At 46.5% G+C, this 24,671-nt stretch overlaps 3 protein-coding genes across 3 annotated transcripts; 1 reads left to right on the forward strand and 2 right to left on the reverse strand.

The window, feature by feature from the left end:
* Positions 1 to 1,842: 1,842 nt before the first annotated feature.
* On the reverse strand, positions 1,843 to 6,434 carry BHQ10_007763 (uncharacterized protein; the record flags this gene model as incomplete). Its single annotated transcript, XM_040880494.1, has 5 exons — positions 1,843 to 2,198; positions 2,262 to 2,820; positions 2,885 to 2,953; positions 5,264 to 6,192; positions 6,251 to 6,434. The coding sequence occupies 5 exons, from the start codon at positions 6,432 to 6,434 to the stop codon at positions 1,843 to 1,845; spliced, it is 2,097 nt and encodes a 698-aa protein (XP_040736266.1).
* Positions 6,435 to 7,302: 868 nt separating this feature from the next.
* On the reverse strand, positions 7,303 to 12,208 carry BHQ10_007764 (uncharacterized protein; the record flags this gene model as incomplete). Its single annotated transcript, XM_040880495.1, has 7 exons — positions 7,303 to 9,338; positions 9,393 to 10,353; positions 10,410 to 10,589; positions 10,649 to 11,154; positions 11,657 to 11,778; positions 11,828 to 11,938; positions 11,994 to 12,208. 7 exons carry the CDS (start codon positions 12,206 to 12,208, stop codon positions 7,303 to 7,305), a joined length of 4,131 nt encoding a protein of 1,376 aa, XP_040736267.1.
* A 937-nt stretch (positions 12,209 to 13,145) lies between these two features.
* Positions 13,146 to 18,116, forward strand: BHQ10_007765 (uncharacterized protein; the record flags this gene model as incomplete). Its single annotated transcript, XM_040880496.1, has 7 exons — positions 13,146 to 13,445; positions 13,513 to 16,326; positions 16,381 to 16,530; positions 16,589 to 17,373; positions 17,420 to 17,643; positions 17,705 to 17,796; positions 17,853 to 18,116. 7 exons carry the CDS (start codon positions 13,146 to 13,148, stop codon positions 18,114 to 18,116), a joined length of 4,629 nt encoding a protein of 1,542 aa, XP_040736268.1.
* Between the last annotated feature and the right edge of the window lie 6,555 nt (positions 18,117 to 24,671).

Here is a 24,671-nt window from a genome sequence, read left to right on the forward strand (position 1 = left end):
GCCCGTTCGTTGTTTCAGTCGTTTTTGTTGTTATAAGATCAGTACAAGCGGGATGACCTCATATATGATCTCGGAGAGATATAATGATTGATCCCTCAATGATCGACTCTGAAGATCTGCTAAGCTTTGAGGCAAGGAGAAGAAATTCAAGGCCGATGATGCGTGATGTCGCAGGATGTAATCGAATGTAGGTTAGACCTAGAATATGACCGGCATAATATTTGCACATCAACAGACAACATCCAGCCCGCAAGTTGACACAGATGGAGATTTCAAAAAACAGAAAAGATAAGATGGCAACAAAAAAATAGGCAGACGTCGCGACTAGGTAACATCTCTTATCCTTTTGTTAGCCCAAGGTCTAAGGCAAAAAAGACTTCTTAAACCCCGTCTCTAAAGTCCGCTCGCCCTTAGTTAGAATTTAGCTTGTTTTCAACTTCCGAACTTTCATCGGAGCCAATCAGCGCACGATAATACAGCGAAATGTCGGACTTCCGCCAGATCTAAGGGCCTCCCTGCGTATTACGTACATAGCAGTGTGTAATAATACAAGTAAGTGTGCGGAAGATGTAATACACAATTACGGTACGTATACATTTCCTCCATTGGCTCAGGAGGGAGTTATGCACGGCGTTTCCCCACTATTCGGAACGTCGGGTCCGTGTTTATCTGATGCTTGATGTTGATAGCAAATCGCGAGTCTCTGATTAGCGAGCTACCATGTCTCGCATACTCGGTAGTAATATGATTCTACAAAGTCCTAATTTCTTTCTTGGCTTTTTTGGCGGTAACATGTTACGGGCTTCCAATCCGTACAAACAAGTACATACCAGATCAGCAACAAGTACGGGACAGAATCTCCATATGAAGTAATGCATACATAGTATGTTTGAAGAAGTTCAAAACAAGCACTCGGCTCCGAAGCCCTTCGAGCCCGAACGACGATCGATCGTAACAACCAATACGGAATAGATGCTTAGCAGGCTACAAGCAAAAGAGACATAAAATCAAGTTTCCACTATGTACATACGAACGGAGTACGTTTCTCCCCCGTCGGGTACTAGTCTGTCCCACTCGTAACCGTATTACTAATAAGATACGTACTAATAAGTTACATACGACGTAAACGAGACGGATTACGGGGTCTAGCTGCTTCCGGATCCCGAGCTACTGACTAATGGGTTAATTCTTGTGGACTGATTGGTCAGCGCGAAAATACCGATTGTTAGGACTTTTGAGCGGCTTTAGGTATTTAGTATTTAGGTCTTTCTATTACGCATGACAAGCGATCAAAGTTCATCATAGATTAAGGGGAAGTGTGTGGTCCACAACATAAGATTGGTATTTAAATTAGCAGATATCATGAACATACGGAGTATATCACTGCGAGAAGGAATAAGACAAGCAACTTTCCCAGACAAGTCTCGCTTCGACAACAGTCTTAGACTAACATGACTCAAAACCATCAGTTGTATCGATACCGCCAGACAGTCCTGATGAGCAATAGAAATTGAAAGAAAAAATAAAGAAGGAAGAAACCCGTGCACCCGTATCGCCTGCCCCGTCCCGATAATAAAGAAAGCCTGCATAAGGAAACTGATAAAGTCGAATGAAGAAGTGAATAATTCAATGGGCCTGGGTTCAACATGCCGTAACCTCGACAGCTATGACCAAGCTGTTTTCGCGTCAATGTCGTGGCAACGCCATGCAGATAACCGGGCCCGGTATAGTGAGTATAGAGCTGTCGTACTCGATTTCATGAGAACATCATGCGGCAAGAACACTGGACAAACAATCACATGACCCGTCACGTGAGAATAGAAACCCTCAAAGCGATAGCCATCAAATGTTCTGAGTGTGATCAGTGTCCAACTGACCAAGATCCTTTTCATCGTCATAATCGTCAAATTTGAGATTCGCTTCTCGACAGCGCTGGATCCATTTTAGTGCAACATCGCCTCGTCGGTTGGCTTCTGCTTTCCATTTGGCATTTTGTGTATTGATCTCGGCGAGAGCTTGTTGTGTGGTGAGGTTTGTATGTTCCCAGCGCGTGCTCATCTGTTTTTTCTCTTCGTGTAGTTGGGAGATGTATTCAATTGCGCGCTGTAGGATGGCTCCTTTGTTCTTGTCGCAATTAGGCACCAGTTGGGCTATTTGGTTAATACCTTCATTGATCGTCTCGCGACGACGACGTTCAACTAAAAATACAATTAGCCACTCACTTGATAAAAAAAGACGAACTCGAGAGTAAAATTGCATACCTTCTTTATGATTGTTCTTGCGCAAAGCATGCCACTCCGGCGATCCTACAGTCGGTTTCGTAGTCATACTCTGAGCCTCGCGGGCCGCGTAAACAGCCGCTGCTGTTGACTCATGTGGTCCTCCATGTGCAGTCAATCCGCCAGTAGCGTGTGTGAGCTGATCGGCAAATGGGAGGCCATGCGAAATCTGGCTATCGAAGCCTCCATCAGGGCCAGTCGGGTATTTGTTTTGTGGATTTGCGGCGAGGGCCGCCTTTGCATTTGCAGTCAATGTATTGTCGTCTGGCATTCCGTTCGATTGCGCGACATGAGTAAGCAGTTGTTCATCAATGTTGATATCCGACGTGCCGTCATAGTGGCCCAGCGCTGAGTGAGTAAATGCTTGTGTGTCCGAGGGGCTCGTTAGTCCGGGGATACTGCCGTTGGTACTGCTGTGGGAAGTTGCCAAGCGCTGAGGGTCGGGTCCAACGCTGTCTTCATCCTCGCGTTTCCGTTTGTTGCCGTTCATATCGGCATTGGTCAGACCATTGTCAGACATGGCGACCAGACTCGTGTCGAACTGATTCATTCCATGAGCAAGCTGTAAGCTTAGGTGAGGTTGATCTATCCTGTAGATAGCGTACCGAGGTGATTGAACCGTTCAAGTCCTCCGTCGCGTCAATTTTGAATGGTGGGCTGCTTTGCAGCGATAGCTGGAATACATTAGTCTGCAACTCTGAAAACAAAGTCGAAAGTGAAAAGCATATTTGGCATATCAACTGTCTTTTGATTGTCAAGGTGGTAGGTAGTTCTATTGCGGGGTATACAGGGAGGAGGAACGCGTCGGTAAACATCGGACATCACACGCACATGGCTGGTAACAGGCAACAAGATGTTCACAATCGAATCATTGATTTTCTCTGAGGCACTGAACCATTTTACTATTTCCATGAGAGATCAAGATAGATTGTGAACATATAGTCAATCACTTAGTCATCCAGCCACTGATGCGACCGTGTAAGACGCGACCAACAAACAGCAACGCGCAAAACAGCATCATGGCCGACCGTGAGCAGCAACCAAGCAAGAACAGTGTTCATGGTTATTCATGGACAATGTCTAAGTTGCCTTACTGACTCCTGGTGCTTGTTGTGATGCATAATGATGAAGAAAAGCAAAGTGGAGAGGATCGTACCTTAGGGGAGTCGTACGTAGTCTTTGGTTTTTTGTTCGATATCACCTGACGAGAAGTCACGGGAAATCAGGTGAGTATGGGCCGAATATCTCGAATCCGAATATGGTAAATTCGAGAAGAAAAGAAAAACAGTTGAAAAACTCGGTTAGAGAAGAGAGGAAAAGGCTGATATATGTCGACACAGGGACTATGCGCACTTTAAGAAGTAAAGTATCATAGAATTCTTGGACGGGGGAAATAATGAGCTCGAACTGAGGGAATCGCGAAGTAAGTACGAGAGAGAGAGAGCGCGGGCTGCTCACGTGGCGAGGACGTAGGAACTTATTCCTCAGGCAGAAAGAATGGCAAGGCAGACAGACCAGAGGTGCCGCACTGATCACCTGACCGAGCCAGCCCCTCTCAGCCAATGGGCTCCGCGCGTGCCGCCGGAAGCAGCATAAGCTAAAGTACTTTGCACGTAGTATTTGGATCAAACTCAGCGCTGTTGTATGATTTTTGAGTGGTATTTTCTTTCAAATATTATCTGCATAATATTCTCTAGTAATTCTGACTACTTCGCTAATTCTTATCCATAGTGTATCAGAAACCCATTCTCTGATCATGTGTGACGATCCCGTGGCTCAGCCGTCACTGGTCAGATACTCCGATTCTGAGCGCTCATTGGCCGAAGAGCCCATGATTTGCCCACACGTGCCGGCCCTAGCCCTCCATCCGAGAGGCAGCTTGAGGTGACATCCTGCGAATCTTGATTGTGCAGGCCCAGACTGGGCTAGAGAAGTGTGTATGAACTGTGAATTCCATGTGTAGTCATTTCAGGGCAGATGACTGATTAGCCAGAAACATCGAACTGGAAGATGGGTAGGGCAACCTGAACTTCTCGTGTTGAGTGCTGACAGGGACTGTATTAGCTAGCTATGTACTGTACTGTTTGATGATGATGATGACGATGATGATGAAAGAGGTTCTATGGCAGTGAATGTGCTTTCTACCTGCGTGTTTCCAAGTTTCTATTGTTAGCGCAATGACTCAAACCTAAGACATAACCCACAGTTCTTCCTTCCAGATCTCGATAGCCAGCCTAGACTCAAATATTAGATCTATCTTCCAATGTTACTAAGAAACTTCAAAAGACAAAAGCAAAAAAACTTCTAGGTGTGTGTACCCCACCACTATCTGATATGGAGGGTTGGAGTCGTCACATGCTCACCACATTTCTGGATAAGTTTTAAATTGTACGTGCTGCTAGCTGTCTACCAATCAGGTTTCGTATCGGAGGTAGGACTTTGGAGGTTGGTGAAACATGAGGAAGTTGATGACATTGTACTCCGAATATTTAAGTATCAACCAGTTCAAGCATGTTAAGAGCTTATTAGGATGGAATTATCTTCGTCAGAAACGAGATGTTTCATGGGATCAAGTACCATTCGAGACTCCGAGAATCTTTGAGAAGCTTTTGATTCCCTCACAGATGATACTTTGCACCTTTTAATGGGATGGTTGATAAGAATATCTGACTCGCTATCTATCCAATCGAACTGAGTAATGCGACCAGTAGTCACATGAGCCACCTTCCAGAATCACTTACTCCATTACAACCTGTGGTTGCATATCCTATTTCCATATTTGGAAGTCACTGTTCAGCTTTTCACCGTCTGCATGAAGAGAAGGCTCTCTTAGACACATAGTTATTGACCCCGAGCCAACGCAAGGATACTCGGTCCCGAAGAAGATCATCTTATCACAAGTCTAATCTGTGTATGTGTGTGTGTGGAGAACAGCCCAAGGTATCAATAGTCTATAATTGTGGTCAATCAGATGCATCACCAACCCTTTTCACCACAAATGTCATCTCAGGCTCTGAGTCAACATCTGCAAAACAAATCCCTTCCTCTCTCGCCCCCTTGATCCCCCAACAATGAATCTTGACATCCAAATCCGGCGAACCTTTTTTTTGCGTAATCGCAATAATAGTACTCGTCCCAGCATACACTGCCAGCGGAATAACACACTCCGGCCCCCCATCCTCCATTCCCGTTCTATTAGCAAAGACAATAATGACTTTTGTCTCTGTCGAAGAATCAAAGCCATCGAGCTGTGTATCTCCATAGTTGATCCTTTTTTCAATCAGTGGCCAGAATCTACGAATCCAGTAATTGAATGTATCCATATCAGGCAAGTCTGCCGGTTTGAGCACAATGCTATTCGTGTCGTTTGTAAGCCAAGCTGTAGACAGAATGACGAGATAGGACCGAGAGTCTAAGACTCGATGCGCGAATTCATATGCGTCGAACGGTGCCTCGAATTTGTACGGGTTGATGTCCATACAGATTCCGAATGTGGTTGGAATCTGTATTGATTTATTCGCTGTTTCTGCTGCCGCCGCCGTAGTTGGATTTAACATCCCTGTGGGAAAATCTAGGGACTTGAAACTCCATTCAGCTTCGCCTTCGCTCGCCCACGATTCGTCCGTGTAATACAAGAACCGCTTTCGATAATTGTGTATGACCTGTCCTTCTTCATCGACGACTAGCAGGGAGTTGTACATTTTGGCCGGACTTGTGACCAAATTGTTACCGTTGCTGTTTTCTTCAACGCTTTTCGCGCTAGATGTGTCTGGGATCCGATGCATCTCGGGATATCCCACGCAGACTTTACACTTCAGTCGCCGCGCAGTTCTCTGAGCCCACAGTGCAGAAGGGCCTTTGCCTTGAACCTCTAGATAAGGCCTTATGGCTTCTAGAGATGGAAAATTGTAGCCTGTCAATTCAGATTAGTACATATCCATCCAAATCCTTACATGATACGGGTCTCTCACCTGAAAAGGCCATTTCTGGCAATACGAGGATATCTGGTCGCAGCTCCTCAATTCCAGGTTGCCCACTAAAGCGAGCTCCATCATCTTCTTCCGGTGGCGTCAACCTGAGTATCTGATCTGCGAGTTTGATATTGCCCTCAACATCGCCCAGGCGCGGCCCGAACTGGAGGGTTGCGATCCTCATTCCAGATTTGTTGATGCTCAAAGCACTTGGTTGCTTGATTCTGTTCGCGGTTATGGAGGTGCTGGCGGTTGTTGTGGACTTTGTTATTAATTGCAGGTTATGTGGTCCGTGGATCACTCCGTATGAATGATAAGTCCGACTTTGCAATGTCCTGATGCACCTCGTGTTAATAATGATGGGTCTCTGGACAATACGAAAAGTACAATGTGAGAGATGCATCAATCTTTTCTCTGTGTTTCGTCGTCAATTGTCATCAGGTATTCCTCTTTCTAGGGTATTGTTCACTCGTTCTTCAGATTGTGTTCTCCCGAGATATGTATTTATATTTCGTGGCCTACCAATCCTCCCTCAACACCACTCGCTTAGAACCCGTTGATAAGCGTTATGACAGAAGTTGTAGCCTAGATCAAAATTCATTTCGTGTCATGCTATAGATACCCGAAGTTTAACGATTATGTGAAAGCGATGAAATCGAGTGCCTTTATAAGCGGGGAGAAAATCATGTGATCAGAGACTCAAGGGTTAGGGTCATAAGCTTCGCCGAAACATTTTTGAGAGCCCATCCAGCATCCAGAGCAAAGAAGAACCCCGAGGTACCAGATTCGCCTGAGTGAGAGGACATCCGAAGGGGAATACTGATTAGAATGTTATATTCCACCATGACTTTAAATGTTCCAATATCGTAGCTAGATAGACCAACAGCGCCATGCTTTGACTGATATACATTGCGTAAAGACGTAAATAGATTCAAACACACCCAGGAACTCCAACAAGTGCAAGAAAACCAACAGCTTATAGGTTCACCATTCGTTATGTACATGAATGAAGAGTAGGATGAAGTAGTATACTGCTACACAGTAATACTCGCTCAAGGCAAACTTCTCTTTTTAGCCGACTTCTTGCTCGAAGTCGCTTTTTCGGGAGTGAGTTGAAGTGGCTTATATGCCAGACCCTTCCCTCCAGTGAGTCGAAGACGCTGTTCTGTCCGGGAGAGAGTTCGACCAAGACCAAGGGGTGTTTCGGGCGCTAATGCAACATCATACCCGTTGATGCGGACATAAGGTGATGATCCAGATAGAGAAGATGACAAAGACGACGACAAACGTGAGTCGGAGTTGAAACTCCTCCCAAATGTAGAAGAGCGAAAAGGATCCGTGTAGAGATAGTCAGTTGTTCTGTCGAGAAGCCTTGGGCCATTTTTCAGTTGTTCTGCCGCAATACGGGCTGCTGAAAGAAGCATTTCATCTTCATCGATTTGTGATGTTCTGGAAGACACGGTTTCGTCATCAACTGGCCGCTTGAACTCTGTCAGCTTCTTGACTTGCTCAAGAATTGGAAGCGTCGGTAGTGGTGCTATAGAGGCTAATGCCAATGACTTCTTTTGTTTCCGATGGGCGCGCTTTGGTTTAGGGACCTCCCCATCACGTTCTACAGGTGCCTGAGGCTCATCAATCGATGCCGCTAACTCTTCTTCAGATTGCAAGGCCTCAACTTCCAGGGGTCGCTTTTTGTTCCCTTTCGAAGTTCGATTCTCTATTGCCGACTTTCTCAGAGTCTCAATCCATGACCTGCGAGAGGTTGATGATTCCTCAATGGCACTTTCCGATTTTGAAAAGACCTCCGCATCCGATAAACGACTTTCTGCATCCACATCTTCAGCAAGAGTCTGTCCTTGCTCTGATTGCACCTCTATCTCTTCACTTATCGGTACTTCTTGGATGTTCGTAGTAATATTGTTATCAACACTGAGGGTCAAGCTAGAAGAAAGTAATGGTTGCGAAGTGATCAGTAAGTCGTCAGGAGTTGTTTGTCCTGTCTCTTTGGCAGAACTCAATACATCTGCCTGTCGTGGAAAAAGAGGGGCTTGAGCATTGGCGATTGACGAGGTCTCGGTTGGTGTGAATGTGACTGGTAATTTCTGTGACGGCCGTATGTTCGAAAAGATAGATTCTGATGTTTTCCCAGGTATATTCGATGTAGTAGTAAACGATGGAGGCTGGAAGGCGAAGGGTGATGATGGTTTAGTGAAAGGTGGCTCCGTAAGTTTTGCAAGCGAAGTTTCAGCAGCCTTAGTTTCTGTTTCCGGAGGTTGAGTAGTTGGGGCGAACGAAAACAGTGGCTTTGATGCTTCGGTTGTAGCTGTTTGAACGACTGTTGAAGTTGCCTTTGGAGGGGAGAGTGTGGATTGACCAAAAACGGATGCAGGTTTCGGTTCTGTGGTAGCTGCGGGCTCAAGAATTTTTAATGCACTGTCTGAACCTTGAGAAGCAGCTAGCCACGACAAGTCTGCCTTGGGCTGCTCAACTGACATCGCAGCCAAGGTAGAAAGTCTGGTAGATGAACTTTGAGTATTGGTCGGCCATGATAATGATGGCTTGGGGGCATCTGTGGAGGTGGCGCTTTGAAAGGTGGTTGACGTAGAAGGAGGTTGAAAAGGTGATAGTGCTTTCTGGGTAGGGGTATATGCTGATGGCGCAAACGGAGACGTGGAGGCAACAAATGAGTTTGCAGGTCTACTGGACGAGAAGATATTTGTAGCTGTGGACGTCTGAGTCGTTTCCAGCGGCGCAACGGGAGGTTGAAATACCCCAAACGGTCCGTTCGATTGGACTGGAGATACGACAGTTCCAGTGACAGGCTGCGGCGAAGTCTTGAAGGGATTAGGAAAGAGTGTTGCTGCTTCTTGCTGCGCAGTCGATTCTTCTTGAGCGACAAATAGTTCATTGTCGTCTTCTTCGATAGGAGAGCCGTAATCATTAGTCGGTAGTAAGGACACATCAATCATGCCCCGGGCGGCTGCTTGTTTGATATTCAATCCAAGAATGATGGCAGCAAGGGTTCTACCACCGCGTTTCGCTTCGACATATTTGTCAGAATAGGAATGCTGTGAAGAAGGTGCGAAATCTAATACAAGCCGAGTTAGATCGAATAGTTAAGCCAAGTGAAAGCCGAACGTACCAACAACATCAATGCTGCTTGTTCCCCAGTTGAGGTACATTGCACCATCGTTTCTTTCCAACAGTTGTAGACCTTGTTCCTCACAAAAAACTTCGGCTTGTGACTCATCATCAAAATAGAGAACACGAGTGAGCTCCGGTATGGTCCATTCTTCGTTTTTGTGTTGCTGAGAGATAGGGACACGACAGTACGCTTTCCAGATTGACCGGATAGCAGTTTGTCTGACATTGTTGAAGTATATTTCCGCAACGCAGCCCATTAGATACGACACGGCTGGCGAATCTACTAGACTGAAGAACCTATCATAGAACCCCTGAGAGATTGCACTGGATCGCATTTCATCCAACACAATCTGATACTCCCAGTAATTATTTGCAGCTGCCAGAAGTTCCAAAGCAACTTGGACCTTGGGGCTTTGAAGGATTTCTGCAGGCCATTTCTGTACACGGTCTTCCACGTCAGGGCGTTGATCGTGAATTGCCAAGACAATATAGTAAGCGCGGAATTCTTGCTCATTTGGAAAGTTCATGCGATCTCGGTTATCGTCGTAATAATGCATCAGAGACAGCATTGTATTGTTCAGTTGCTCCCGTTCTTGATGATGGTCGAATTGCTCTTCGTTGTCGGGTGAGGAAAGCAAATGTAACGAAACGATGTGGAAACGGGCAATACGCTCCAAACACTTTACCGCAATTTTGATATCTTCAATTTTGGTCAATTGCTGAACAGAGAAGTCGTTTCGTATAGAGCGAGTCCGATCCCACACGAACTTGTGTATCAAACCGAGAGGGTCAGGACCCATCACGACATGGCGTATCAGGTAATTCACGGTTTGGAGGAGAGTGTTTGGTGTGCGAATGTCGGATGGTAGCTGTTCATCATAACCCGCCGCAGATCGTCTGAACCGTTTAAGCATCTTCAATTCCGTCACTTCAAGGATATCGGTAGTTGGATCGAGGCTCTATATTCAGGAATTTAGTAGATGTAACACATTGTCGCTGGCACACTCAGGAGTACCTTTTCAGCCCTGTCGACCATTTTCTGAACGATCCTCTCCACTCGCTCAAATTCTGGACACATTGTAGTACATGTTCCCACAGGAGTTATCGCTTTGTTCAGCAGAGTCGGTTGATTCGGATCAGCCATTTGACCTTGTCTGATGGCATTTTCTCGTTTCTTGACCCGGTCGAGTTTCAACTTCGCAGAAATAAAAACGTATTAGTTACCGTCGGTGATTTTCAATGAGCACGTCGTACCTTTTCATATCGTTCTTGATAGTCGATTGGCGTATTGCCGCCCGCCACGGTTGTTTCCTTCATTTGGGCCTTGGGGGCTCGTTTGTGCGAGGCTGCCTTAACACGAGGATCCCTCTCTGATTGGATCGAGTTTCCCATGGGCTGGTGTGAGATAGAAGGTGCTCCAAATCCATTCGAGGCGACGCTTGCTGGGTTTGGCGACGGTCTTCCGAACCCAGAAGAGGCTTGCGGCGCGCCGAATGGCGACGAGGCTGTAGTGGAATCATTTTTAATCGCAGCGAAGGGAGAGATAGAAGCTGGCGCGCCGAACCCCGGCTCTTTCCCACCGACAGCTCCAGCGTCGCTAGCTGTAGAACGACCACGTGCCTGGCCTCTTCCGCGTCCTCGAGGTGCGCCGCGATTCGACTGAAATTTGGATGTTACCGCGCCAGATCCCTGTGTCCGTCCACCGCGTCCCGGATTGACTGCATCTTGCTTGCCTCCACGGGTTGCGCCCAAGACGCTCCCTGGTTTAGGCATCGGTCGTGCTCATCGAAGTTCAGTGGAAGTGGTTCGACAACGACGAAACAATTGGATGCGACCAGCGGAAGACGTTAAGTTTGTAGCAGTCTTGTAACCTTACCGGTAAATGCGTAGACCGCAGTCGATTAGGTCCCTGCTCTAGAAGCTGTCGATAGACTGAGCAGGGCCGCTGGCTTGATGATAGGTCGTTGAGCTTGCTGGGAAGATGTTTGCCCGCGCGGTAGATTATTACGTTAGCGCACAGACCACTGTGTTGACACCTTGAGATCCAGGCTGCGATTTTTTCCACTACTTCGTATCATTGTATACCAAGGTTTTTATCTACATATATTCATCTAGCCAGACTCATCGTTTTTGCAGCCAAGCACGCCTATAATGCCATGTTCTGTAGCGAAATGCCATCGCATACTGTTAAATCCCTCAGCACTATTCCTCATCTCAAGCTATTGTTCATAGCGACTCCCAGACCTTGAAAACCATACTGACAGATTTTGAGCCCAGCAAGCTCCGTCGCGAATTGCAGTTTGCGTACATTATCCCAGTCGTGTTCATGGCATAGAATGCCGAAGAGCATACCCGCAACAAATGTGTCTCCGGCGCCTATTGAGCTGTACATCTCTGAGTATTCTGTTGTTTATATCATGACATGATACTCACTCCTTTACTTTGGTATCTGGAACCTCTAATGCAGGTACCGTAATACGGGCGTTGCCAGGCTTTGTCAACAGTGAAGCACCTTCCTTGCCCCATGTACAGCAGAGATATTTCCTATAGGCGTATGATTTAGGTGCAGTCAATACAAAGAAACTCGGGATCCACGTACGCTTTTGGGGTGACGCCGATTTGTGCTTCCAGGCATTCCTCCATGGATGAGTGTCCATTGGCCTGGGCCCAGCTTTTGGCGTAGAAAACGAGATCTGCCTCAGCTGCGAGTTTCTCGAGTTCTATACGCCGTGGGTTCTCAACCTCGACACTAATGAACGCCGAAGGGTATTTGTGCCGGATGTGCAAAATACACTGTAAGTTGACGTCCGCCATTGTTCCCTATATGCGGGCATCATGAGATCTTCGAGTTGGCATAGACAGGAACAGGACATACCTCGAAATGAAAACAGGTTTGCTCTATGGGCCCAATTTTCTCGACTGAAGATGAGAATTCTTCAAGAGTCATCTGCGGCAGCTCGTTGTAGCTTACAATTGTTCTGCTTCCCGTTCTCTGACTATTGATAACATACGCAGAAGCGGGTTCAGTCGAATCCTCCCGATAGATACAAGAATCACAGTTCACCTCCGGCCCTAGGGTTTGTTTTATGAACCGTGTACTTGATGAATTAAGCGCTGGAAGTACGGATATGAGATTCAACGACAGTTTGAACTGGGAGAGGTCTACGAGTTGTTGTATGACTTCGAGAGAATTGGGGCAATTTCCTCCGCGCCGCCGACTCAGAGCTGATGCACGAAGCTTTTCATCTTCCTCCGGATAGTGATCCACACTGAATGCCATTGCATCGCGATTAGCAAACTGTACCAACTATGCCCATCAGAAGAACGGAACAGCCATGCCTTAGGATTGTGTCGACGAAACAAACGCCAACCATAATTAGGCGCTCCATTGCAACACAGCAGTAGTCCATAGGGTATATGCTCCAAAAGGTGAGAGTCCGAAAGGAGAACTGTCTGCCGATGCGGCGGAATTCCGCCCTTATCTCCGACAGCCTAGCCCCTCTTAGACTAGCGTGAAAGTCTGCGTCATTAGGCTATATTAGCTGCTTTATTACTAAGCCGCCTTCTCGCTGCTGCTTCAAACCACATGGCGGAGAATTTCGTGTTTCTTTTCTCAGCTCATCACGCCCAACAACAGGTTCGTTATCTCCCTCTCCTTCTCAGAAGGGCTATATCTCACTCATTCATTTAATTGTCCAGGTCGCTTTGGAGTGTGCGCTCTTCACCAGGTATACTGTGCTGCCGACGGAAAATGATCGATGGGAATCCGCAGCTCGTCATAGGCAACGACCGTGGCTCTACGGGCCACTTCTACACCGCTGCTAACCCGCTTCATGCTTCAACAMCCCTCCGCCAGCCATTTTGTGGCAACAGTGAAGGATGGGGGCCCATAAACTCGGATGTCACTGACTTCACGCCATGCTTCGTCGACATCCCAGTCTCCATTGCCGCTGCGTGGGGCGTGGTGATGGGCGCCGGGGCATTATGGCTGTTACTTAAGAGGCGCGAACCACAACACGTTCCGAAGAATTGGCATTTCTACGCTAAGCTAGTAAGTGGCTACTTTCTCATGGGTAGATAACGAGACGAAATAAAAGGCCTAATGGTATTTGCAATAGGTTGTTCTGGCACTTCTACTCGCGTCAACGGCCACCCAAGCTATTCTTCAATTGGTATCGGATGCACAACTATATATCGCCGATTTCCGTTTCTGGGCAACTGTTTTGACGCTGGCTTCACTGGCTGTGGTTTTTGCGGTGCAATATTTCGAGCACTGGCGCAGTAGACAGCCAAATGGAGTGGTCCTCTTCTACTGGGTCTTCTACATCATCGCGCATGGTATAAAACTTCGATCGCTCGTCACTCGTGAAGTTTTTCACTCTCATCTTCCCTACTTCATCGTTGTTACCATCAGTGTCGCCCTCGCTGTCGTTGAGTTCATTCTGGAGTACCTCGTGCCCAAGAAACAGAGCGCATACGATACCTTGGGCAAGGAAGATGAGTGCCCGTATGAGTATGCGGATGTCTTCTCCATTCTCACCTTCAGCTGGATGACACCGATGATGAAGTACGGCTACAAGAACTTCCTAACTCAGGATGACATGTGGAATCTGCGCGATCGAGATACCACAAAAACAACGGGTACTCTTCTAGAGGACTCTTGGGGCATTGAGCTAGACAAGAAGTCTCCTTCTTTGTGGATCGCACTTTTCCGTGCATTTGGAGGTCCCTACTTCCGAGGAGCTATTATCAAATGTGGTAGTGATACACTCGCATTCGTTCAACCGCAGCTATTGCGTTACTTGATCAGCTTTGTCGATTCCTATCGGACCGATCATCCACAGCCCGTCGCCCGAGGTGTTTCTATCGCTTTAGCCATGTTTGCAGTTTCGGTCTGCCAGACCGCATGTCTACATCAATACTTCCAACGAGCCTTCGAAACCGGCATGCGCGTTAAATCAGCCCTCACTGGTTTGATCTATACCAAGGCGCTCAAATTATCAAATGAAGGTCGCTCGGCAAAGACTACCGGAGATATAGTCAATCATATGGCTATTGACCAGCAGCGATTGGTGGACTTGACCCAATTCGGTACGCAGCTCTGGTCCGCGCCATTCCAAATTACCTTATGCATGGTTTCTCTATACCAACTTGTTGGTAACAGCATGTGGGCCGGTATTGGAGTCATGATTCTCATGATACCGATAAACGGTATCATTGCTCGAATGATGAAGACCCTCCAGATCGTCCAGATGAAGAACAAAGACTCTAGGACACGTCTTATGACTGAAATATTGAACAACATCAAAAGTATCAAGCTATACGCCTGGAACAAGGCTTTCATGGGTAAATTGAGTCACATTCGTAATGACCTCGAGTTGAATACACTTCGAAAGATTGGTGCAACTCAAGCCGTGGCGAACTTCACTTGGTCTTCGACCCCGTTTTTGGTATCTTGCACAACATTTGCGGTGTTTGTGCTGATTGATGATCGACCTTTGTCTACCGACCTTGTCTTTCCAGCATTGACTTTGTTCAACCTTTTGACTTTTCCACTATCAATTTTGCCTATGGTCATTACTTCAATCATAGAAGCTTCAGTCGCCGTGACACGTCTTACTGACTACCTTACCTCGGATGAGCTTCAAGAAGATGCTGTCCTCTTCCAAGAGCCGGTTACACACAATGGCGACGAGTCTGTCCGCATTCGAGATGCATCATTCACTTGGAACAAGTATCAAGGTAACAATGTCTTGGAGAATATCAACTTGAGTGCGCGCAAAGGCGAATTGACCTGTGTCGTCGGTCGTGTGGGTGCGGGAAAGTCGTCTCTACTCCAAGCTATTCTCGGAGATCTTTGGAAGAGCCAAGGCGAAGTCGTTGTGCGTGGCCGAATCGCATACGTCGCACAGCAATCTTGGGTCATGAATGCAAGCGTTAGGGAAAACATTGTCTTTGGCCATCGCTGGGATCCGCACTTCTATGAACTTACAATTGAAGCCTGTGCGTTAGTTGACGACTTCAAGACCCTTCCCGACGGTGACCAGACAGAGGTTGGCGAGCGGGGTATCTCGCTATCCGGAGGACAAAAAGCTCGGTTGACACTTGCTCGAGCTGTCTACGCACGAGCGGACATTTACCTTTTGGATGATGTCCTCTCTGCTGTAGACTCTCATGTTGGCAGACATATCATCAACCGGGTACTGGGACCAACTGGTATTCTTAACGGCAAAACACGTATTCTCGCCACCAATGCTATCGCCGTGCTGCGAGAGGCAGACTTTATTGCACTTATTAGAGATCGCACTTTTATTGAGAAGGGTACATACGAACAACTGATGGCAATGAAAGGAGAAGTGGCAAACTTGATTCGCACAACAACTACCGACGACGATGATGAGAATGACTCCGAAGCTAGCAAAGGCGACGCTAAAAGCCCTGTCTCCCTCGATTCAACAACTGCCGATGAGTCTGATCTGTCTGAAATTGAAGAAGCCGATGACAGTCTTGGTGCCCTTGCGCCCATCAAGCCGGGTGGTGTGAGAAGATCTAGTATGGCTACTCTGCGACGTGCTAGTACTGCAAGTTGGCATGGCCCGCGTAGGGAAACCAACGACGAAGAGAATAATCTCAAAACCAAACAAACCAAAGAAAAATCAGAACAAGGAAAGGTGAAATGGAGTGTCTACGGTGAATATGCAAAAGAGAGCAATCTTTATGCAGTCGCTATCTATCTATTCTTCCTTCTTGCCTCACAAACCGCACAGATTGCGGGAGGTTTTTGGTTGAAACGTTGGTCTGAAGTCAACGAGATTTCTGGTCGAAACCCCGATGTTGGCAAGTACATTGGAGTCTACTTTGCATTTGGATTAGGATCATCTGCTCTTGTGGTTTTGCAGACATTTATCCTTTGGATCTTTTGCTCCATAGAGGTCCGTTACATATTTCTTGACTCAAATTTACACAGCAGCTTACAAGATGCTTAGGCTTCTCGCAAATTTCACGAACGTATGGCGTACGCTATCTTCCGGTCACCTATGAGCTTCTTCGAGACTACACCTTCCGGCCGTATTCTCAACCGGTTCTCAAGCGATATATATAGAGTTGACGAGGTACTCGCACGTACCTTCAACATGGTAAGTGTATTTCTAGATTGTTCAATGGTTGATATAACTGACGCTCATTTAATATTAGTTATTCGCCAATGCCGCCCGTGCATTTTTCACCATAGGCGTAATTACATTCTCAACACCGGCGTTCTTAGCCGTTATCTTCCCTCTTGGATTTGTCTACATGTCCTATCAAAAGTACTATTTGAGAACTTCCCGAGAACTAAAGAGATTGGATAGTGTCAGTCGCAGCCCGATCTTTGCCCATTTCCAAGAATCTCTAGGCGGCGTATCGACGATTCGCGCTTACAGACAAACGAAGAGATTTGCCATGGAGAATGAATGGCGTATGGATGCCAACAACCGGGCATTCTTCCCGTCGATCAGTGCCAACAGATGGCTTGCTGTGCGATTGGAATTCATAGGATCTATCGTTATCCTATCTGCCGCTGTGTTAGCTATCATATCCGTTAGCACGGGCAGTGGCTTGTCAGGTGGTATGGTGGGKTTGGCTATGTCTTATGCTCTCCAAATCACCCAGTCTCTCAACTGGATTGTGCGACAAACGGTCGAAGTTGAAACAAATATTGTTTCCGTCGAACGTGTGTTAGAATATGCCAACTTGCCTAGTGAGGCTCCCGATGTTATCTTCAAGAATAGACCTACTATCGGTTGGCCAGCACAGGGTGGAGTGTCATTTCAGAATTATAGCACTCGTTACCGTCCTGAACTCGACCTTGTCCTCAAGAACATCAATCTCGATATCAAGCCCCACGAGAAAATTGGTGTCGTCGGTCGGACAGGTGCCGGCAAGAGTTCTCTGACATTGGCGTTGTTCCGTATCATTGAAGCCTCGGAAGGCAGTATCAGGTGCGTTCTAAACCTCAATTCGTAAGCATCAGCTAATCGTTCACAGCATTGATGACTTGAACATTTCTACAATCGGTCTTACTGACCTGCGTGGTCGCCTGGCAATCATCCCTCAAGATCCAGCAATGTTCGAAGGAACTCTGCGAGATAATTTGGATCCTCGTCATGCTCATGATGATACTGAATTATGGAGCGTTCTCGGCCATGCGCGTCTCAAGGAACATGTTGCTGGCATGGAGGGTCAATTGGATACCGTGATTCAGGAAGGAGGTAAGCTATTCCAAGGTCCCAGCACAATTTCCTAAACATTACTAATCAATTGTCATCTTAGGCTCAAACCTGAGCCAGGGTCAGCGGCAGCTCGTTTCGTTGGCTCGCGCATTGCTAACGCCAAGTAACATTCTGGTCCTGGATGAAGCAACGGTAAGGGTCCTGTAATGGCAAGTCGAACATTTCCAGTGCTGACGGAGAGGTTACAGGCCGCTGTAGATGTTGAAACCGATGCTTTGCTCCAACAAACCTTACGTAGCAGTATCTTCAAAGATCGCACTATCATCACCATCGCTCACAGAATCAATACCATCATTGACTCTGACCGCATTGTGGTCTTGGATCGGGGTACCGTCGCAGAATTCGATACTCCAGCCGAGCTTCTCCGGCGGGGTGGCAAGTTCTATGACCTCGTCAAAGAGGCAAATCTCCTGGAAAGTGATGCTGTAACAAGCATGCTGGGAAAGAAATGATAGGGTCATAGCCATGTTTCGGGGAACCGGGACGCATCAATGGTCCCGCGGGGAGGGTCTTGTTTGGGCTTAACTTAGGAACCGATCGACAAATTTGCCTGTTCCTCTGACCCTCCTCTTTTTGATCTCCCGCACAAGGCTGGGGAAGCAAACTAAGATCGTAGGAAAACTTCCCTGATGATCAGAAAAAGCCTACGTCACCGCGATACAAATCTTGACATTATCGAATACAGCCGTGCGCCACGGGTGGCACAGTCCCCTTGATATTTCCCATCCGTATCCTATGCAAGAAAAAGAAAAATAATTTTGCTATACACTGAACTTGGATTGGAGCAAAAGAGCCCCGGGTGGAATCACCGCTCATTTCGTCCAGGACGTAGCTGAGTCTGGGCCGCACACGTCGCACAGCAGCTGTCTGTGCGCCAGCATCCCCGTGTTCCGCAGCTGTGAAACAGTTCTTCTACACCAATGCGATGGAAGAATCGAAACAAGATCTACTCATAGCTCGTGTTGTTTGGGGTTTCAAGTTATATTATATGGATGTTTGGAGTTGATAGCCATTTGCACGCTGATTTTGTATAAGAATTTCTCTCAAAAGTTGGAGAAAAGCGTGAGATGAAAAAAAGTGATTGTATATTTTGACATGTAATTTACTGTATCAAAAACAATGGAAGGCTAATTCTCGATCTTCAAGGACTGTACTCCTAACCAATGTTCGTATTGCGAAAATACCTCATATGTAGTTGTCTAAGTACGAGGTTGGGAAGGATGATGCTTGCTGTCATCCATGTCTTAGGTAGGCATGAATGCATACTCAAAACTTTTCAAGGTACCAATGCACTTTATAAGGTGGTTATAATTAGGGGCCAGGTACTATTACATAGCTAGACACTTTTCCATCCCCGCATTGACCTTCTTCCTGCACCGCTACATAGAGGGCAGCATACCGCTGGTTTCTATCTGCATCTGTTTTCTTTTCGGTGTACGATCTCATTCCGGAAAGGAAACTTAATCAAGGCTCTGCTGCATACGCAGAGACTACCGGCCTACATTTTTTACTATGTGCAATATGAACGCATGCTGGACTAGAATCGAGCATTGAGATTAAAAAAAAAAACAAAAAAACAGTGTTCATCCTGGAGTACATGCATAGTCATACACGTACATATATTAATTGCATTGCATTAATGCTCAGGTATATTTGCTTTTACCTACAGAGGTACCCTAGAGGTGTGTACTTTCCTAGGTAGATGGTCGCTTCGAGTCTTTGACGTCAGAGGCTTGATCTCGCTAACGTGGCCTGCAAGCCCAAAAGCCAGTTATTAAATAGCTCTCTCCCTTAACATGGGTGTGCATTGATCATGGGATGTACTAGGTACTTATTAGTGGGAGAAGAGTCGAGACTGCGGAATCATGTACTAGGTACATGGTAGTACGGACGCGTATGTCTTCGGAGTTTGATCTGAGGAGATGATCACCGTGTAGTTACCGAGCAGTCCCTTGAAACCCGGGGGGCTGAAGAGAGGTCTTAGTACCTCTTACTTATGGATATGAAGCTTTCTGTCCGATCACATGGTTCATCGGCACTTCCGCAACTTTCATAAACTCAACATAACCCTGAAAAGTATGCAGCCACCGGGGCAAGGGTCCAGAACGACTTTTGAAAATCGAGAGCTTTCGACGCTTGATCGGTGTAACCTGATCAAGATCTTGCATACATATAGGTGCAACACAACTCATACTTGCAGGTCTTTTAGCACCCTCTGACCTACAGTGTCGCATACATGCACTTATGTAAAAATATTGTAAAAAATTCGTGGACAGTGGCTGGGACCTCTTGTCGAGGACTTAACCAAGTAGTACGTAGTCAGTTGGTGATCAGTAGTGATTATGCATTATTTCTTCAAAGTAGTTAATCACTTACTGGAATTGGTACGTCGTAACGGACTGCCTGGCGCTACATGCTGATAGCATCCCTTGCTTTCAGTGGCTATTTTTAAGCAGACAAAGACAAAACTCAATTTTCAGTCCCGACTAAACGCTTACGTAACCCCCAGCCGTACTGGGTTGTTGAGTACGTACGAAGGCACATTTAATTACCTATAAGGGAAAATGAGTGAAGAACCACGCGAGCCGGCTAGATATCAGGATGCGTTGGTGACATCGGGCCAGTGTGGGTAATGTGGTAATCAGATCGAGAATGGTAGGTTCTCTGAAGATCGGTTAAGCGGCTAAACTTTCTGTCCTAATTCATGCGGCGATGTTGGAATTCAGAGGCTGAAGGCTGAATTTTTGGCCTTTCGCTTGGTGGACCCTACGCAGCAGCGTGGATGCCATGCGGATGGAAAGCGTAATCAGATCGTTACCTACATTGTATGTATGTGCGTCCGAAGTTAAGTTACGGAGTTGTCCATAGGGATTAGGGAACTGCAGAACCAGCCACACAGGTGGATATTCAAAATTTCAGCTACGTATCGAATTATTGTAAAGGAGTTGTATTCCGTATGCCGTATTGAAAGACCAGGGACTCGAAATTTATGCTTTGATCTGTCCAAAGAAATGTTCCCAGGATCATGCGAGACGCCGAGTGTCTAGGGCAGATTGGCGTTCATCCCTTGTGCTCAGGAAGCTGTTCCGCGAAAGCCTAACTCAGCTCGGCTCCAATCAATGGGCATCGTTTAGTGTCATTAAGGAAGTAGTGCCCACACGGACCAGCGCTAAATCCGACTACTAGGATGCCCCGGCTATGCTAGTCGGTCCGATCACCCCAGACTAGGGATACGGCCCTCGATCTGCGGACATTTTTCCATTTTCATGACCCTGTTGACGGTAGGACTACCATGATGATTCGTTCTCCACGACGTAGCGTGTTATACAAATGACGCAGCCACTGCGGCTTTTCTTCTTCTGTTTCGGCGTCTACCAGAACGCAGAACGGCGACTACAATGGTTGATGCTGGACAGACACATACCTTGCTAGATCTTAACGACTAACATCTTAGTCTGCATGCTTAGGATATATGCATATCAATTGTGTTTACTTCTCAACTGAGCGTTGTACTAGTAGAGTTGCCATATCCGGATAAACCTCCGATCTGCCTACAGGCTTGATTGGGTATTCATATTGTGGTGTTTGGTGTTGCATATGTAGCTGTCTGCCGCATGCTACTTTGCACTCGAGTCGTCCTGCTCTCCCCACCCTTCTAAGGGACTCCCAGTCTATCCGTCATAGTGGACACTCACACTCGCGCAAAATATTCAGACCAGTCTCTGACACTTCTTTCTGCAGCTAAATGCGGAACAGAAGTAGCGTGTGGCAAACTGCAAGTATTGACTCGGTGTGCAACCAGTGAGCTGGCTAGTGCTCTAGCCTGGAGCCGTTATGCATTCTCGTCTCTCGAAATCGTGAAGGTGAATACGATTGCATGAGCCAGATGAAGACTAGCTCACATTGTACTCGGAAATCTTTTGCGCCCCCATAAAATTGTCTCCCACTATCTGAAGCGTTGTAGATTATGGGCTTGCAGGGTCGAAGTCTGATTCACGGAATTGAATACCGGTATGAATCGATAGATCTCAGGTACGTCGTGACTGCACTCGGTACTCCGTCCATGCACACGGTCAACTCTAGCCACACTACTGAGTATACAGCAATGAAACATTTATTTTGACCACATTTTAGGTATGGAACCTCTCAGCAAGTCGATCGACACGAGAATGTAGCTGTCCGCACTGGGGAATAGCGGGGATGATCATTGATTGGAGCGTCTTGTTACTCTCGTAGCTTCAAAATGGATGAAAACCCACATAGGTTCGCGAAATGTCACAGAAAATGGTTAGTTCCCGCTTTGATCCTCGGGGAAGAGCCTTCCGACGGGAACTTCCGAGCCCGCTCATCCTCCAAACTTTCCCTGTACGTACGCATATCGTACCCGGCTGCTTGGGTCAGATTAGATCTTTATACCAGATCCTGCATCGATTAACGCTGACAGCCAAGAGGTAACAGAAACAAAATGTTTAGCATCCCAAAGATATTTGCTCATTGTCGTCCTCCATTCTGCATATGAGACGGTCAATTCCCGAACCTTCAGGTGGCGTGCTTCACTACTGATGATGTATCCCTAGATACATGTGATTGGTAACTAGGACTAGAGAATACCATGATTGACCGCGGAGATGTATTGCGAGTCTGCAAACTCTAGGTCCATTACTGCTCCCCAGTGGGCTCTGAATCGGTGATCCCTGTATACAGCATTACAAGATCGTATTGGTAAGCGAACTTAGCACTAGACATAAATGCGTGCCCCACAGTGCCTTTTCCGGCTTGCTACATAAACCATCAAAGGTCCTTTTTTTTGGTCTTCCACTTAACTTGAATTATCTACAAAATGCAGAAATCCGGCAAGGTTATGATGCTGCACGACCATCAACAGGTTGAAGAAGGAGCCGGCTTATGCTCGGGGTCTATAGCTAGCGTCTGCACAGATGTATGGGCCCATTGGTCTTAGTGCGCAGCTATTACTAGATTGCCGTTTCCCTCGTCTCGAATCGATATTTGGTTTACCGATGCAGTTGCGTACATTTGCATTGCCGCAGTCACATTTAGCTCATGTACGTACGAGTGAACGAGTCGGTGGCGCGATGAAACCTAGAATCAAACCCAGTCTAACTTCGCGGCGTCAATCCATTGGACTCAAAAGTCCCGAGACCAAGAATTGAGACTGGCTTCTCTTCATCTTCCGAGTTAACACCGACAAAGTTGATTTATGCCCATCGTGGAATCACTGCTATGCATGGCGCTTACAAGTTTCAATCGATTTAGCTTGAACTCTTTTCTGAGGAGCCCTTACTTTTCTGTATAGATGCCTTGCAGATGATAGACGGCGAATTTTTAACCCTAACCAATTGTTTGTAGTAGTAGTGATGAATGTAACCACATACACTGGCTGAGGAGTCCTTTCCTGATATCTTAGTTCTAGGGATATTTCAACTGACAAGCAAAAAACTGTAGAATAGTTTATGAGGATGAACGTTAAACGCTGCAATTGGCCCGTGGAAGGATCTCAAACCTTGAACTCGATGTAACGATCCACAGAACCATAGTCGTGGAAGTGTGGAACCCCAGAAGTACATACAACTACCGGATCAGGAAGTAGGCTGTCATCAGTCTCAAGGTAATAAAGAAGCAAAGCACGTGAAGTAGGGTATGCGCCATTAGCCTCATTTTTTTGAAGAGAAACGAACTGTCTGTGCGCGTACGACAGACCAAAAAATAAGCTCACCGTATCCTCAAGTTCTTCAGAAGTTCCGACCTAGTTGGTGATCAAAAAATACTAGATACTGTGTACTACGACATCATGGATGAGAGACATGTACGGTGTACCTAGTCTAGACAACCCCTCTTCAAGCGCCGTCTTGGTCATCGCCACAGAGGTCTAGGCAGTCTTGGTCATGGTCTTGGCTGGGACTTCGGATGCTGTAGAGTCCATACTGTATGCCGGATCAATATCCGAGCGGAACAACTTTCCGAGCGCTAGATCACCCAGCCCTGCCAAAGAGGGTAGTTTCCATTTTGAGCCGCCATGCGAATGACAGTGATAGTATGCTAAGCCATTATCAGTGCTTTTCCCAATCACATTGCAATATTGCTCCGAAATTGGTGAGCAGGAGATGCTAAATCTCGAACGAACCATACAAGAAGTCATGCGGAGTGTTGAGCGAGATGCTCCGTCTTTCGTGTTTGTAATTAAGACGTCTGAGCGTTATGATCTAGATCGTGGATCCGACCACCTATTGATACGGATCGAGCCTATGAGATCTAGACTTCACCAAGATACTTCTCAGGGTCTTCATGAACCGAAAGTCTAAATCTTGTCATAGCTTATTCTATGGAGCTTCTGGCCATCAATGCTGGTCAGATGAAATCTAATCCCTGTCTTCACATTTTTGACAGACCGGGATCACGTCAAATGAGAAAGAGGAATGAAAATAAACTTTGCTAAAAAGATCAAAAAAGAAACGAAAGGAAAAGAGAAGAAATATATACTACTATCCACACAGAGGGATTGACGCGGTTAAACGCTAAAACGCCAAATGAAACCTCTTGTGACTTGACCTTGTGGAGGCCTGAACCATGACACTAAGTACTCCGCAACAAAAACCGTAAATGTTTTTGCTTTTTCGATCATTGGTGCATGACTCAGATATTGCATTAGGTGATGAGTAGAGGGATCTGTGCCGAGTAATGCATCCAGCATTGCCATGATGTGGCTCSTACTGAATCTATTATTTTKATGTGAACCTGAAATGAGAGGATCCCTTATCAGAGCAAGAGTTTCCGTGTTAGTAGGAGGAGAAATATGAGTCAATCCTACAGTTAACCTACCTTAGCGTATGCGGAGTCGACTATTCAATACAGCACATTGGAGTGACGATCGCATGCACACTCAGACGTTCTTAGCTGATCACTGGTATGTTCAAAGTTACCTACATCTAGAAAGTACACAGCTTTGATACCAAAATGGCAACCTTGGCAGTGATGACCATGGTCCCGAG

The sequence above is a fragment of the Talaromyces amestolkiae genome (genome assembly GCF_001896365.1).
Source record: "Talaromyces amestolkiae strain CIB chromosome Unknown scaffold16.1, whole genome shotgun sequence".
NCBI classification, from domain to species: Eukaryota; Fungi; Ascomycota; class Eurotiomycetes; order Eurotiales; family Trichocomaceae; genus Talaromyces; species Talaromyces amestolkiae.